This window comes from Mustelus asterias, chromosome 17, assembly GCF_964213995.1.
Source record: "Mustelus asterias chromosome 17, sMusAst1.hap1.1, whole genome shotgun sequence".
Taxonomy (NCBI): Eukaryota; Metazoa; Chordata; class Chondrichthyes; order Carcharhiniformes; family Triakidae; genus Mustelus; species Mustelus asterias.
Window position 1 is genome coordinate 11892768 of NC_135817.1, and position 17378 is coordinate 11910145.

Genomic DNA, 17378 nt, shown 5'->3' on the forward strand with positions numbered 1-17378 from the left:
CTAGAATTGCGAGGAATGGAGGGTGAACTCATTGAAACTTACAAAATCCTTACACAGCATGACAGGATGGATGTAGATAAGATGTTTCCCCTGGCTGGTGAGTCTAAAACCAAGGGACATCATGTCATGATAAGGGGTAGGCCATTTAAGACAGATGAGGAGAAATTTCTTCACTCAAAGTGTTGAATCTTTGGAATTCTCTACCCCAGAGGGCTGTGGAAGCTCAGTCATTCAGCGTGTTCAAGCAGAAATCAATTGATTTCTGGAGACTAATAATATAAAGGGATATGGAGATAGTGTGGGAAAGTGGCATTGAGGTAGATGATCAGCCATTATCTGATTGAGTGGTTGAGCAGGCTCGATGGGCCGAATGGCCTAAAAACAATAAACAAATCAATTTTACACCATGCAGCATGTCCACTATGAGCTGCCTCAATATAATTGCAATACAGTTAATTTTTATTATTCACATTACATGTCAAGCATATATCCAAGGGCAAAACATTTAAAATAGGATATTACGGAAAGTGCACAGAGCATTTTCACTTGGAGGTACCCCGATACACTTTCATTACTCCTGATATTCAAAATGTACAATCCATGTCAGGCATACAGCTGGAGGGGTTCTACACAGTTTCCCGTCCCTCAGTTTAGTATGGCTTAAAGATATAGCATGTTGCTAATAATTCAATAACAGCCATGCAAACTATAGTTCTTGGAATAGCATTGATTGGAAGTTTCTACTGGGTTTAACTCTCCCACACCACAGTTTCTACTGGGACGAAGTTGAATGTATTTGAAAGAGTCAAGTCCAGTGAGCCACGAACTCAAACTATTCATTGGAAAACAAGAAGAGTTATTTATTGAAAGTGTGATGTAACTGTGGAATGGTGGGGATTCTTCAATAGGAAGTATGGCCAATTTCCTGCAGCTTTCAGATTTCACCTTTAATGCAATTCTGTCTCCAGATCAATGATTTGATAAAGAACTTTGATGCAGAACTTCGGGTCATTTGCCACCAGAAATGCAAGCTGGACATTGCTATGAAGATGGCTGACCTACGGCATGTTACACTTTTCGAAGAGGTCCTTCTCTTGAAGGAGTTTGAAAAGAGTGAGGATATTTTGCAGGAACGTGTCAACCAACGCACCACTGACCGGCTGGAGACACAGGTGAGCAATCAATTAGTTTCTCTTTGGTTTTGTGGAGAATAAAGCTTTTCTGGAATGAACTACCATCATTTTAAAACTTTTTATTGAATCTTTTTATTTCATTCTATGTCTACAACTAAAAGGCAGTGACCGGCAATATTTCTATAGAACTCACGTTGCACTCATTCACTGGAGAGTTACCTAAAAGGGTGCATTCAGGAAGTGAAGAAGAATGTAATAGTCAATGGCTATTTTTCGGGGCTTGAATACCGACCCCTGGGGGACTCCACCACAAATCTTCCGATCTGTTGTGGAGTCCCCCAGGGGTCGGTATTCAGACCCATGCTTTTCCTGATATATATGAATGATCTTGATCGTGGTGTGCAGAAGGTAATTTCAACGATTGTGGATTACACAAAACTTGGAAGCATTGTAAACTGTGAGGAAGACCGTGTAGAGCATCAAAAGGGCATAGACAAGTTGGTGGAGTGAGCAGCTAGGTGGCAGATGAAGTTCAATACAGAGAACTGTGAGGTGATTAATTTTGGTGCGATGAACATGGAGAGACAATATGAAATGAGGGAGTGCAGGAACAGAGGGACCAGGGTGCATATGTACATAGATCATTGATGGTAACAAGACAGGTGGAGAGAGCAGTTAATAAAGCATTCCGTATCCTGAGCTTTATTAATGGGGGCATAGAGTACAAGAGCAAGGAGGTAGCACAGTGGTTAGCACTGTTGCTTCACAGCTCCAGGGACCTGGGTTCGATTCCCGGCTTGGGCCACTGTCTGTTTGCACATTCTCCTCGTGTCTGCGTGGGCTTCCTCCGGGTGCTCCGGTTTCCTCCCACAGTCCAAAGATGTGCAGGTTAGGTTGATTGGCCAGGTTAAAAATTGCCCCTTAGAGTCCTGCGTAGGTTAGAGGGATTAGCGGGTAAATATGTGGGGGTAGGGCCTGGGTGGGATTGTGGTTGGTGCAGATTTGATGGGCCGAATGGCCTCCTTCTGCACTGTAGGGTTTCTATGATTTCTATGATTTCTAGGTTATACTGAACTTATACAAGACATTAGACTTCAGCTAGAATATTGTGTACAGTTCTGGGTGCCACACTATAGGAAGGATATAAATGTATTGGAGAGAGTGCAGAAGAGGTTTACAAGAATGATTCCAGGGATGAGAAACTTCAGTTATGAGAATAGATTCGAGAGATTGGGACTGTTCTCCTTGGAGAGAAGTAAGCTAATAGGAGATTTGCGAGAGATGTTCAAAATCATGAGGGGGCTGGACAGAGTATAGATAGGGAGAAGCTGTTCTTGTAAAAGAGTCAAGAACGAGAGGGTACAGATTTAAAATGATTTGCAAAAGAAGCAAATGTAATGCGAGAATAAATGTCTTCACACAACAGTTGGTTTGGGTCTGGAATGCATTGCCTGGAAGTGTGGTGGAGGCAGGTTCAATTGAGACATTCAAGAGGGCATTAGATGATTATTTAAATAGAAACAATGTGCTGGGGTATGTGGAAAAGGCAAGAGAATGACACTAAGTCATCTAGAGAGCCGGTGCAGACAAGATAACCGAAAGGCTTCCTTCTGTGGTGTAATAATTCTGTGATCCATCCTATTCTGCCTATGCTAGCACTCTAAAACCGACATCCTCATCTCTTAGCACAATCTCACCCTTATCACATTCAATGTTGATTGACCATTTGTCCTGTAGTTGTGATGCTAACTCTCTGAAAGAGCTATTTACTTGGTACCAGACAATTGACAAAATTGCTTTTAAATTTTACCCTGAGTTTTTATGACCCGGAACACGTTGTCTGAAAGTGTGGTGATAGCAATAATGAAAAGTAACTTTCAAAAGGGAATTGGGCATGTGATACCATGGCACAGTGGTCAGCACTGCTGTCTCACAGTGCCAGGGACCTGGGTTCAATTCCGGCCTCGGTTGAACCAATTGAACCAATCCGGCCAATTGAACACGGCTACAGGGATGGTGCAGGAGGGAGGGATTCAGATACTTGGATAATTGGGGCTCATTCTGGGGTAGGTGGGACCTCTACAAACGGGATGGTCTACACCTGAACCAGAGGGGTACCAATATCCTGGGAGGGAAATTTGCTAATGCTCTTCGGGAGGGTTTAAACTAATTCAGCAGGGAGATGGGAACCTGAATTGTAGCTCCAGTGTACAGGAGGTTGAGAGTAGTGAGGTCAGGAATCAGGTTTCAAGGTCGCAGGAGTGTACCGGCAGGCAGGAAGGTGGTTTGAAGTGTGTCTACTTCAACGCCAGGAGCATCCGGAATAAGGTGGGTGAACTTGCAGCATGGGTTGGTACCTGGGACTTCGATGTTGTGGCCATTTCGGAGACATGGATAGAGTAGGGACAGTTGCAGGTTAGATGTTTCAGTAAGATCAGGGAAGGTGGTAAAAGAGGGGGAGGTGTGGCATTGTTAGTAAAAGACAGTATTACGGTGGCAGAAAGGACGTTTGATGAGGACTCGTCTACTGAGGTAGCAAGGGCTGAGGTTAGAAACAGGAAAGGAGAGGTCACCCTGTTGGGAGCTTTCTATAGGCCTCTGAAAAGTTCCAGAGATGTAGAGGAAAGGATTGCAAAGATGATTCTGGATAGAAGCGAAAGTAACAGGGTAGTGGTTATGGGGGACTTTAACTTTACAAATATTGACTGGAAACACTATAGTTCGAGTACTTTAGAGGGGTCAGTTTTTGTCCAATGTGTGCAGGAGGGTTTCCTGACACAGTATGTAGATAGGCCAACAAGAGGCGCGGCGAGGCCACATTAGATTTGGTACTGGGTAATGAACCAGGCCAGGTGTTAGATTTGGAGGTAGGTGAGCACTTTGGCGATAGTGACCACAATTCGGTTACGTTTACTTCAGCGATGGAAAAGGATAGGTATATACCGCAGGGTAAGCGTTATAGTGGGGGAAAGGAAATTATGATGCGATTAGGTGAGATTTAGGATGCATGGGATGGGGAAGGAAACTGCAGGGGATGGGCACAATTGAAATGTGGAGCTTGTTCAAGGAACAGCTACTGTGTGTCCTTGATAAGTATGTACCTGTCAGGCAGGGAGGAAGTGGTCGAGCGAGAGAACCGTGGTTTACTAAAGAAGCTGAATCTCTTGTGAAGAGGAAGAAGGAGACTTATCTAAAGATGAGACGTGAAGGCTGAGTTAGGGCGCTTGAGAATTACAAGTTAGCCAGGAAGGACCTAAAGAGAGAGCTAAGAAGAGCCAGGAGGGGACATGAGAAGTCTTTGGCAGGTAGGATCAAGGAAAACCCTAAAGCTTTCTATAGGTATGTCAGGAATAAAAGAATGACTAGGGTAAGATTAGGGCCAGTCAAGGACAGTCGTGGGAAGTTGTGCATGGAGTCCGAAGAGATAGGAGAGGCGCTAAATGAATATTTTTAATTAGTATTCACTCAGGAAAAAGACCATGTTGTCGAGGAGAATACTGAGATACAGGCTATTGGACTAGACTGGATTGAGGTTCATAAGGAGGAGGTGTTAGCAATTCTGGAAAGTGTGAAAATAGATAAGTTCCCTGGGCCGGATGGGGTTTATCCTAGGATTCTCTGGGAGACTAGAGAGGAGATTGCAAAGCCTTTGGCTTTGTCTTTATGTCGTCATTGTCTACAAGAATAGTGCCAGAAGACTGGAGGATAGCAAATGTTGTCCCCTTGTTCAGGAAGGGGAGTAGAGACAACCCTGGTAATTACAGACCGGTGAGCCTTACTTCTGTTGTGGGCAAAGTTTTGGAAAGGATTATAAGAGATAAGATTTATAATCATCTAGAAAGGAATAATTTGATTAGGGATAGTCGACACGGTTTTGTGAAGGGTAGGTCGTGCCTCACAAACCTTATTGAGTTCTTTAAGAAGGTGACCAAAGAGGTGGATGAGGGTAAAGCAGTTCATAGAAATCATAGAAACCCTACAGTACAGAAAGAGGCCATTCGTCCCATCGAGTCTGCACCGACCACAATCCCACCCAGGCCCTACATATTTTACGCAGTAACCCCTCTAACCGACGCACCTCAGGACACTAAGGGGCAATTTTAGCATGGCCAATCAACCTAATCCGCACATCTTTGGACTGTGGGAGGAAACTGGAGCACCCGGAGGAAACCCACGCAGACACGAGGAGAATGTGCAAACTCCACACAGTGACCCAAGCCGGGAATCGAACCCAGGTCCCTGGAGCTGTGAAGCAGCAGTGCTAACCACTGTGCTACTGTGCCGTTGATGTGGTGTATATGGATTTCAGTAAAGCGTTTGATAAAGTTCCCCATGGTAAGCTATTGCAGAAAATACGGACACATGGGATTGAGGGTGATTTAGCGGTTTGGATCAGAAATTGGCTAGCTGTAAGAAAACAGAAGGTGGTGGTTGATGGGAAATGTTCATCCTGGAGTTCAGTTACTAGTGGTGTCCCGCAAGGATCTGTTTTGGGGCCACTGCTGTTTGTCATTTTTATAAATGACCTGGATGAGGGCATAGAAGGATGGGTTAGTAAATTTGCGGATGACACTAAAGTTGGTGGAGTTGTGGACAGTGCGGAAGGATGTTGCAAGTTACAGAGGGACATAGATTAGCTGCAGAGCTGGGCTGAGAGGTGACAAATGGAGTTTAATGCGGAACAGTGTGAGGTGATTCATAGACATAGACATAGTCATAGACATAGACACCCTACAGTGCAGAAGGAGGCCATTCGGCCCATCGAGTTTGCACCGACCACAATCCCACCCAGGCCCTACCCCCACATATTTTTACCCGCTAATCCCTCTAACCTACACATCCCAGGACTCTAAGGGGCAATTTTTAACCTGGCCAATCAACCTAACCCGCACATCTTTGGACTGTGGGAGGAAACCGGAACACCCGGAGGAAACCCACGCACACACAAGGAGAATGTGCAAACTCCACACAGACAGTGACCCGAGCCGGGAATCGAACCCGGGACCCTGGAGCTGTGAAGCAGCAGTGCTAACCACTGTGCTACCGTGCCGCCAACTTTGGTAGGAGTAACAGGAATACAGAGTACTGGGCTAATGGTAAGATATTTGGTAGTGTGGATGAGCAGAGAGATTTCGGTGTCCATGTGCATAGATCCCTGAAAGTTGGCACCCAGGTTGATAGGGTTGTTAAGAAGGTGTATGGTGTGTTAGCTTTTATTGGTCGAGGGATTGAGTTTCGGAGCCATGAGGTCATGTTGCAGCTGTACAAAACTCTGGTGCGGCTGCACTTGGAGTATTGCGTACAGTTCTGGTCACCGCATTATAGGAAGGATGTGGAAGCATTGGAAAGGGTGCAGAGGAAATTTACCAGGATGTTCCTGGTATGGTGGGAAGGTCTTATGAGGAAAGGCTGAGGGACTTGAGGCTGTTTTCATTAGAGAGAAGAAGGTTAAGAGGTGACTTAATAGAGGCATACAAGATGATCAGAGGATTAGATAGGGTGGACAGTGAGAGCCTTTTTCCTCGGATGGTGATGGCTAGCACGAGGGGACATAGCTTTAAATTGGGGGGTGAGAGATATAGGACAGATGTTAGAGGTAGGTTCTTTACTCAGAGAGTAGTAAGGGCGTGGAATGCCCTGCCTGCAACAGTCGTGGACTCACCAACATTAAGGGCATTTAAATGGTCATTGGATAAACATATGGATGATATTGGAATAGTGTAGGTTAGATGGGCTTTAGATTGGTTTCACAGGTCGGTGCAACATCGAAGGCCGAAGGGCCTGTACTGTGCTGTAATGTTCTATGTTCTATGTTGGGTGACTGTGGAGTTTGCATGTTCTCCCCATGTCTGCGTGGGTTTCCTCCGGGTGTTCCCGTTTACTCTCACAGTCCAAACATATGCAGATTAGGTGGACTGGCCATGCTAAATTGTTCTGTAAGTGTCTAAAGATGTGTAGCTTAGGTGGATTAGCCATGGTAAATGCATGGGTTTATGGGAATAGAGCAGGTTGGGACCTGGGTAAGATGTTCTTTTGGAGAGTCGTTGCAGACTCAATAGGCCAAATGGCCTCCTTCTTCTCTATAGGGATTCTATAATAAATATTCACAAGTAGAAACCTTAAAAATAATGATTCAGTGAATACTGATGAACATTCTCAGCTGTTCAATATTTTAAAATTTTCAATTCATATATTTTAATGCTTTAATATTGTAAATGAATTGTATTCGTTTTTGCTTAATATTTGATATTAAAATGTTGACTCACAGATATTTATAAATATGAATATCCATCAAAAAGTTTCCAATTAATTGTAGTTAGCATGCTGAGATTGCAGTGATACAGCAGCATCTTGCTTAACAGCTTGATACTATTGTACAGGAAAGATTGCACCATCTGTAGCCCAATTGGGACACACATTACACGTGACAAATTGTATTCTCTGACTCACCATGTATTATCACAGCAGACCGACAAGTATATTATTATAATGTTTCAGTCTTGGTTCCATTCAAAAGTCCTATGTCAACACGGGCAATGTTTTTTTTCCAAATTAGGTATGGTCACAGCTGGTAACATCTGTCCTGTCACATTTTTAATGGGAGTTTCCAACATAGCAGACAGTCACTGATTTGATATTTCAGCCACACAGATGAAGCTGTGGAGTAGGTCTATGGAATCACAGGAGGAAACAGAACAGAAAGTGGGGTTTTGTGGTCTACCAGGTCTCAGAAAGAGCTATCCGATTAGTCACTCTTCTGCCCTTTCCCTGTACATCAATCATAGAATTCCTGCAAAGCAGAAAAAGGCCATCCGGCCCATCGAGTCTGCACCAACTCTCCAAAAAAGCATCCAACCCAGGCCCGCTCCCCCTACCTTCCCTGCCCTATTCCTGAAACCCCGGCATTTAGCATGGTTAATCCACCTAACCTACACATCTTTGGGCACTAAGGGGCAATTTAGCATGGCCAATCCATCTAACATACATATCTTTGGACTGTGGGAGGAAACCGGAGCACCCAGTGGAGGAAACCCACACAGACAATGGGGAGGATGTGCAAACTCCACACAGACACCCAAGGCCAGAATTAAACCCAGGTCCCTGGCACTGAGACAGCTGTACTAACTACTGTGCCACTGTGCTGTCCTGAATCATCTTTTATATCTCATGCCACTCTCAAGTATAGCTGGTGCTACAATGTGGAAAATCAACCAGCAAGAAGCCACAGGGTCCAGGAGAAGGTGCGGCAGCTTTGTCTTGCTGTTTTGTTCAGGACTGATGGGATTTGGAGAGGTGGGGTAACATGTAGTGATACTTGAACTTGGGCAGAAAAATAGTAGCCTTCTGGAGCCTGAAAGAAGTCATTAAAAGTTGGAGTGATGTTACGATGATGCAAGAGAAAACTGATTGACCTTGGATGTCTAGGGTGGTGATAGCTGAAGGTTGCATGGAGTCTTAATTCCTTGCACAAAAAGATTTGTTTGAGTACCAAAATGTGGGAAGTTAACTTTTGTTGCAGGAGCAGAATGGTGAAAAATAGACAACATACTGCCGAGTCCCCACCACGGATTTCCCAGAAGCTGTCATTCATGACTTGATAACCAACCAACTAGTTATAGTAACTTAGGCAAGATGTAAAATAGAGACAATTAAAAGCTTTGAGCAGCATTTTAAACATTGAAGAAGCACTGAGATGTCTTCTCCTGAGGTCAGATGGAAGCTGAAGAAGGCACTGCAGGGGTAATATTGGGATCTCTCCAGAATTGGTATTCAGGGCTTGAGAGAATGGCAATGGTCTGAGGATTGAAATATAAAAGGTTACATTCACCAAATGTATTTTTACAAAACAGGGTGCAACGTGGAGGCAGACGTACAGGTGCTATATCCTCATCAGACTTTTTGATTGTGAGCTGACTGTGCTGAGGGCCAGTGTTTCTGGGCATGCTTTACCTGAGTCCCACTTTCAATTAGAAGAGGCTTATGTTGGAAAATTTGGCCAGGCCTCTATGCTGCAGGTATGGATAGGTCTGCTCCTTGGGCCTGTTTAACTTCACCTTTGACAGACCTGCACTATTGGGATGAATAAGAAGGAATGCAAATACTAATGGGCTGTATCCTTGGTGAATGAAGAATGGTGATTGCATTTCAAAAGGTAGTTACTTGGTTGTAAAGCTCTTTGAGCCTGAAGGTGTGTCGAGATACTGAATAAACACAGGTTCTCACTAGGTTGAGTGGTTTTTGCTGCTGAACTGATTGTTCTTTGGTGATACTTAGTCACCAAGCACTCCTTTACTCTGCAGAATCAAACCTTCAGTCCTTAACTCTGACACAAACTACTGTACTTTCTATTACAGATTAAATCAGAGGAATGTCTGCAACAGTTAGAAAGCAAAAAGCGAGATGTCGCTAAACAACAGGAGAAAGAGAAGGCCCTTCATGCCACCTTCCTGATGTCTCTCGGTGAAAATAACAAACATGCTGATTTTCTCACCAAAGTCTTCAAGAAGAAAATCAAACGGAGAAGAAAAAGTGAAGCAAAAATCTCAGCAGGTGTGCACACTAAATGAGATTCAGGAAATGAGTGATAAATTCAGTCTCATGTTCATTTCCACCAATATTTTTTAAGGATTATTTCTTTAAATCTGAATTTTAAGTTGGATTAAAGAAGAATGGCAAAACTGGAAACTCTCACTGCAACTATAACACATAACATTTCTGTTATATGACAACCACAGTGAATGACAACCACAGTGAAACACGAACCACTCATGGCGTTTTCAATCATTTCTCAGTGAATAGATACCCATTGGTACAATTGCTATCATTGGCCATCTCGAGTTACCCTGCGTTGCTTCAGTCTATGTGCGTCCACTATGGGGTCAAAGGTTATTTGGCTTAACCACTCCATGCTGGTGTTTATGCTTCACTCGAGCCTCCTCCCATCTTTCTTCATCTAAACCTATCATTGTAATCCTCTATTCCGCCCTTAAATGCTTATCTACTTCCCCCTCAAATGCCTCAAACTATTCTCTTTAGGAATAGTGACTTCCACATTCTTGCCACTCTCGAAAAATGGAAAGTAGCCTATCGTCCTCTACTGGTATTTCTTTTTTTTTCCTATCACTCTTGAATCCCTCTGTTCCCCTTCCCCATCTAGACTTCCAAGTAATGTCACCCCCCTCGCACCCCGCCCCCCCCCAATTCTTCCTATCAAAATGTACCACCTCCCATTTATCTGGAGTGAACTTCATTTACCAATTATTTGCTCATTCTGCGAGTTTATTAATGTCATCCTGTAAGTTATTGCAGTCCTCCTCAGTATTGACTATCCCCGCCACCCCAACGTCGTGTCATCCACAAATTCAGAAACTGTATTTTGATTCCAAAGTCCAATTCTTGAATGTAAACTGTGAACAGCTGTGGGCCCAGCCCTGATCCTTGTGGAATGCTACTCCCCACCTTCTGCCACCCTTTACTCCCACTCTCTGTTTTCTGTCATTATAACAGCTCGCAATCATTGTCCCTGACTCCACGTCCTCTGACTTTATTCATTATTCTATAATGAGGCAACTTCTTAAAGATCTTTTGAAAATCCAGATAAATTACATCTACTACAATACATTACACTCTCTGCTCATTCTTTCATTAATGCTTTGTCTGAGTTAGGTCCTTGGCTCATTGCCTGCCAATGCTCCATTCTGAGTTATCTTCTTGGCTGTTTATCAATGCTGATTAATCAATGCTTTCCACTCTCAGGGGCAAAGCAAGGAGGCAGGCCCCAAGTCTACCGTGCCCAGAATGGGAATCAAAGCCCTGCACTGTTAGCATTATTTTTCCTACCACCAATGTTAAACTGACCAGTCTATAATTCACTGGGCGTGTTCTGTCCCCAATCTTAATTATAGGCTTTAAATTAATTATCCTCCAGTCCTCTGACGCTACACTTTTTTTCTGATGAGTTGTTAAATATGTGTAGTCATGCCTTTGTTATCTCACCCCTAGATTCTTTTAAAATATGTGGATGCAATCCATCAGGACTTTATCCTCTGAGTTTTGATTGATCTATTCATTACATCACCCCTTTTTTCTCTCATTGTCATCTCATCATTTGACAAGAGAGATGTGCAAGATCCAAGCTGACAAGAAAAGGCATTGCACCTGATCTTGAGCTTGATCTGATGCTAGGTCTTAGCCAGAAGGCTGAGGAGTGTTGTCATGGCAATTCAGAGTCTTGGAGTGAACTGCAATACCCCAATACCATTCCTTAATGGTTATTTACTCACCACAGCCTTCCTTTTTTTATTGATGTTCCTGTCATATCCAGAGTGATAGAAAAAAAATGAAATACCACTAGAGGACGATAGGCTACTTTCCATTTTTCGAGAGTGGCAAGAATGTGGAAGTCACTATTCCTAAAGAGAATACTTTGAGGCATTTGAGGGGGAAGTAGATAAGCATTTAAGGGTGGAATAGAGGATTACAATGATAGGAGCAAAGTGGCAATGTCCAAGGGAGCATCTTGGCACTGCCCACCAAGCATCAGGCAATGCCAAGGGTGTGGGGCCTAATGGGGGGCCTAATGTAGGGGCAGGGCCTGTGGGGGAGGTCGGTGGGGGTGGGGGTCTCGCTGCCATTCAGGCTTGGTGACAGAGATCAGGGCTGGCCATCGGGGTGGGGGATGGTCGGGACTGTGGGTGGTGGAGGGAGGGGGTTGGGGGCTGCCAGTGTTGGAGGGGGGTGGGGGAGATCGGGACTGCTGGGGTTGGGGGAGATTGGGACTGTCGGGGGGTGGGGGGAAGAGTGGGACTGTCGGGGGGTGGGGGTGGGGGAGAGATCAAGGTGGGCCGGAAGGGGGGGTGGGGGGGGCGATGTTTGCCCGGGGGGGCCAGCGATTAAGGCGTGGGGGGATTGGAGGGGCAGAGATGTGGGGTCGTAGGCTGGTCAGCAATCGAGCTGACCAGTGATCGGAAGGCCGGTAGTGTAGGCCTACTGTGCATGCGCGATCTCGGCGCATGCACAGTGGTCCGCCCTGCGCTATGCTGCCGGCCTCTCCAAAGGGAATAGGCCTCATCCACAGCTTTTTCATGTGAATCACGCTAGGGCACTTTGTGATGCACAGTGTGGGAGATTCATTTTGAAAATTCCGCTAAAAAAGACAGTGGGATTTAGTCTTTTGACATGAATTCAACATTTAGAAATTTTTTGAGAGAATTATCCCCAAAGTTTGACACAACAGGCCCGATTTTACCAAATCTTCGCACCGGTTTTCGGGCGTAAAATGGCGGTAAAGTTGGGCGTCGGGCCCATGCCGCGATCCGCACCCAATTCCTAGCGGATCGCGCCTTTACCAACAGCCGATTCGGGCGCCGTTCCGTTGCGCGTGCAAATCGGTCGGCGTGACGATTGGAATGCATTTGCATGCATTTAAATCGACTTAATGAAGCGCGTGCCCAACTTTACCATCAATTCCCCCTTTACCAGCGTTCGGCCCAATTCGCGTCCGCGCCTTTACCGACCTGATAAATAAAAGTCCAACTTATACTTTTATTCGGCAGGGTTAATCGCCGAGGCCCACCCTTCGCGGACACCCCCTCTAACCACCCCGGCAGATCCCCCCAACCCCCTCTCCCACCCCAGGATCGCACCCCTCTGGGAGGCAAGCCCCCCACCCCCAGGATTGGACCCCTCTGGGAGGCAGGCCCCCCCGGCAGAGCACACCCCTAACCTACTTCGATCGTGGTCTCCCTCCACCATCCTTCCCACTCACCTTCAGTCCTTCGACAGCCTGCAGCACGTTCCTGGACACTGACTTCAAGCCACGGCTGAAGTAACCGGGCTTCACACAGGTCTGCTGGCGTCTGCTGGAGGAGGGGGGGGGGGGGGGGCGGGCCCAGTTGGAACACTGGTGGGGGGGTGGTGGGATGAGGAGAGGGGGCGGGCCCACATCGCCCTCTTGCAGGTGGGTGGGAGGGGAGGGGGTGTGACTTATCTTCCCCTGGGGGGGTGGGAGGGGAGAGGGGATGTGATGTCTCATCCTCTGGGTGGTGGGGGCTGGGAGGGGAGGGGGGTGTGATGTCTCATCCTCTTGGTGGTGGGGGGTGGGAGGGGAGAGGGGGTGTGACGTCTCATTCTCTGGTCAAGGGGGAGGGGGGGGGGCGGTTCCGCTGCGTGTCTGCGATCCCTCCTGGCACCATCACTGGTACACTACCAGCCACAGCCATCTCTCCCGCTCTCTTGCTCCTGCAGGGAAGAGTAATCTGTGGCTGGTAGTGTACCAGTGATGGTGCGAGGAGGGATCGGCCGCAGACAGACAGCGCGGAACCCCCCCCCGACCAGAGGATGAGACGTCACACCCCCTCTCCTCCCGCCCCCCAGGGAATGAGACGTCACCCTCCCTCCCCTCCCACCCCCCCCAGGGGATGATAAGTCACACCTCCTCCCACCCCACCCTCCTCCGCCCCCCCCGACCAGAGGATGAACGGCAGATAGGCTCTTTCCTACTCTCTGCTTTTTTTTTCGTGCCCGGGCGCGTTCCGTCAGATTTTTTCCTAACTGCGCATATCGTTCCAGCGGCGCTAAGCCCCGCCCACTGGACCGGCGCCGGGAAAAAGCGTATGGGCACGCTGGAGCGCGGCCTCCGGGCTCGGATCTATTTGACACCCGCACCCGGCACTTAGTCTCTAAATGGTAAAATCGGGCCCAACATTACGTGTTTTTCTTAAGGACACTGAAAGACACAACTTGCTGTGCAAAAATAATCAATGGGAGGGATTCTGTAGGCCTGATAGATCCCAAGGAGAATCGCAATGGCCCAGAGAATTGGGCATGTTCTGATCGTCGAACCCATCCCAATGCTCCTGATCTGCCACACTGGCCCTGATGGGGTCCCAGCCAGAGTGGGCAGGAACTCAGTAAATATTCAAATACACTGTTTTACCTCTGATTAACGGGCTTGAATCCTGATTCAATTCCCTCCCGCTATTCACCCGCCTCCGCATCAGATCTGCATCAGATGGGCTTTAGTACAGGTCCTCACAAGTATAGACCTGGTGTGTTGGATTCCGAGGTATAGGGGGCACCACCAGTGCCTCTCAGCAGTGAGAGGCATCCTCCCCCACACCATCCAGGCATGAGGTTGACCCAAGAAACTGTCAGAGAGAGCAGCTGTCAGTTTCACTATAGGGAGGGCGGAGGAGGGGGTTGTGTGCTCAGCTCCAATGTATGCACACAGTTTTGATTTGAAGTTTCTGAGGCTTCCGATCAAGCTGATACCTTTGAAACCCTCTGTACTCTCCTGGAAAGACTTGTCCTCTGTCAATTTCACAATTCAGTGCTTTGAGAGAAACTCCATTGACAACTGTGTTTATTTTCATTTCCCTTCAGACTTGACTGCATCTCAACTATCTCCTTTGTTCCCAACCACAAAGTTGACATTCTCTAAGTCTAATTACCAGCCTGTGGTTTATACAAAAGGGATAAATGGTTTAACTTCCTCTTTTACAAACCACACCCTCTACCCCCCACATCCTCTCCCCTCCACACCCTCTCCCCCCCACACCCTCTCCCCCCCACACCCTCTCCCCCCCACACCCTCTCCCCCCCACACCCTCTCCTCCCCACACCCTCTCCTCCCCACACCCTCTCCCCCCACACCCTCTCCCCCCACACCCTCTCCCCCCACAACCTCTCCCCCCAACACCCGCTCCCCCCCAACACCCTCTCCCCCCCAACACCCTCTCCCCCACACCCTCTCCCCCCACACCCTCTCCCCCCCACACCCTCTCCCCCCACAACCTCTCCCCCCAACACCCTCTCCCCACCACACCCTCTCCCCCCACACCCTCTCCCCCCCACACCCTCTCCCCCCACAACCTCTCCCCCCCCAACAGCCTCTCCCCCCCCAACAGCCTCTCCCCCCCAACAGCCTCTCCCCCCCCAACACCCTCTCCTCCCCATGCCCTCTCCCCCTATACCATCCCCCCCTACACTCTCACCCCCCCCACACTCTCACCCCCCCCCCACACTCTCACCCCCCCCACACTCTCACCCCCCCCACACTCTCACCCCCCCCACACCCTCTCCCCCCACACCCTCTCCCCCCACACCCTCTCCCCCCACACCCTCTCCCCCCACACCCTCTCCCCCCACACTCTCAACCCCCCACACCGTCTCCCCCCACACCCTCTTCCCCCCACACCCTCTTCCCCCCACACCCGCTTCCCCTCCACAACCCCAATATTTGCTTATAAGAGATAGGATTTATAATCATCTAGAAAGGAATAATTTGATTAGGGATGGTCTGCACGGTCTTGTGAAGGGTAGGTCGTGCCTCACAAACCTTATTGAGTTCTTTGAGAAGGTGACCAAAGAGGTGGATGAGGGTAAAGCGGTTGATGTGGTGTATATGGATTTCAGCAAAGCGTTTGATAAGGTTCCCCATGGTAAGCTATTGCAGAAAATACGGACACATGGGATTGAGGGTGATTTAGTGGTTTGGATCAGAAATTGGCTAGCTGTAAGAAAACAGAGGGTAGTGGTTGATGGGAAATATTCATCCTAGAGTTCAGTGGTTCAATGGTGTACCGCAAGGATCTGTTTTGGGGCCACTGCTGTTTGTCATTTTTATAAATGACCTGGATGAGGGCGTAGAAGGATGGATTAGTAAATTTGCGGATGACACTAAAGTCGGTGGAGTTGTAGACAGTGCGGATTGAAGTGGCAGGTTACAGAGGGACATAGATAAGCTGCAAAGCTGGGCTGAGAGGTGGCAAATGGAGTTTAATGCGGAAAAGTTTGAGGTGATTCACTTTGGAAGGAGCAACAGGAATACAGAGTACTGGGCTAATGGGAAGATACTTGGTAGTGTGGATGAACAGAGGGATCTGGGTGTCCATGTGCATAGATCCCTGAAAGTTGGCACCCAGGTTGATAGGGTTGTTAAGAAGGCATACGGTGTGGTAGCTTTTATTGGTAGAGGGATTGAGTTTCGGAGCCATGAGGTCATGCTGCAACTGTACAAAACTCTGGTGCGGCCGCACTTGGAGTATTGCGTACAGTTCTGGTCGCTGCATTATTGGAAAGATGTGGAAGTGTTGGAAAGGGTGCAGAGGAGATTTACCAGGATGTTGCCTGGTATGGTGGGAAGACAGGATGAGGAAAGGCTGAGGGACTTGAGGTTGTTTTCGTTAGAGAGAAGAAGGTTAAGAGGTGACTTAATTGGGGCATACAAGATGATCAGAGGATTACTTAGGGTGGATAGTGCGAGCCTTTTTCCTCAGATGGTGATGGCTAACATGAGGGGACATAGCTTTAAACTGAGGGGTGAGAGATATAGGACAGATGTTAGAGGTAGGTTCTTTACTCAGAGAGTCGTAAGGGCGTGGAATGCCCTGCCTGCAGCAGTAGTGTAGTGGACTCGTCAACGTTAAGAGCATTCAAATGGTTATTGGATAAACATATGGATGATATTGGAATAGTGTAGATTAGAGGGGCTTTCGATTGGTTTCACTGGTCGGCGCAACATCGTGGGCAGAAGAGCCTGTACTGCGCTGTAATGTTCTATTTCCTATGTTCTACAACCCCCCCCACACCCTCTCCCCCTCCCCCAACACCCTCTCCCCCTCCCCCAACACCCTCTCCCCCTCCCCCAACACCCTCTCCCCCCCCCACACCCTCTCCCCCCCACACCCTCCTTCACCCACAAACATTCTTTATTACTGTGCTTTTCTCATTGACTGATTGATCTGACTGTCACGATCCTTTACTCCAGCACTACTTTTGCTGCCTGTTACTTTCCTTTCCTTCATATATTAACACTGATAGCTATGGCAGTAATTGTAAAGCTACTATTATTTTGTTCTGATATGATTTTTTTGCCTATAGAGTCAGATGAAGAAAGTGATGAAGAATCGGATGAGGAATCTGGCTACAGTGATGAGGATGAATCAGGTTCTGATGATGGTGGAGTAGATGACTCTGCCTGTCCAGAGAGTAAGAAATATATCAGTGTCTCTCTTATGTGTCACTGAAAGAATCAGTGACAATATTTTAACTTAAGTAACTGGAAATAATAAATAACTTCTGTTTTTACACAATCTATCTCACTCTCACCCACTGTCCCTTATGTCACTCACTTCACACACACTTTCACACGCATACATATTGACAAGGCCCTACGCACACATACTGTCCTTGTTTTAAGGACAGCACACAATATGCACTTCACTTCGACAAAGCTTCTGAAAT

General features: G+C 47.3%; 1 protein-coding gene across 2 annotated transcripts in view; it reads left to right on the top strand.

Annotated features, from left to right (window-relative positions):
* Positions 1 to 17378, top strand: part of cfap44 (cilia and flagella associated protein 44) — a 218205-nt gene that overhangs the window by 171620 nt on the left and 29207 nt on the right. For both annotated transcript variants that reach the window (XM_078232289.1, XM_078232290.1), the window contains exons 26-28: positions 969 to 1172; positions 9488 to 9683; positions 17016 to 17123. In XM_078232289.1, the coding sequence (XP_078088415.1) occupies positions 969 to 1172; positions 9488 to 9683; positions 17016 to 17123 (508 nt within the window). The remainder of the gene's footprint in view (positions 1 to 968; positions 1173 to 9487; positions 9684 to 17015; positions 17124 to 17378) is intronic.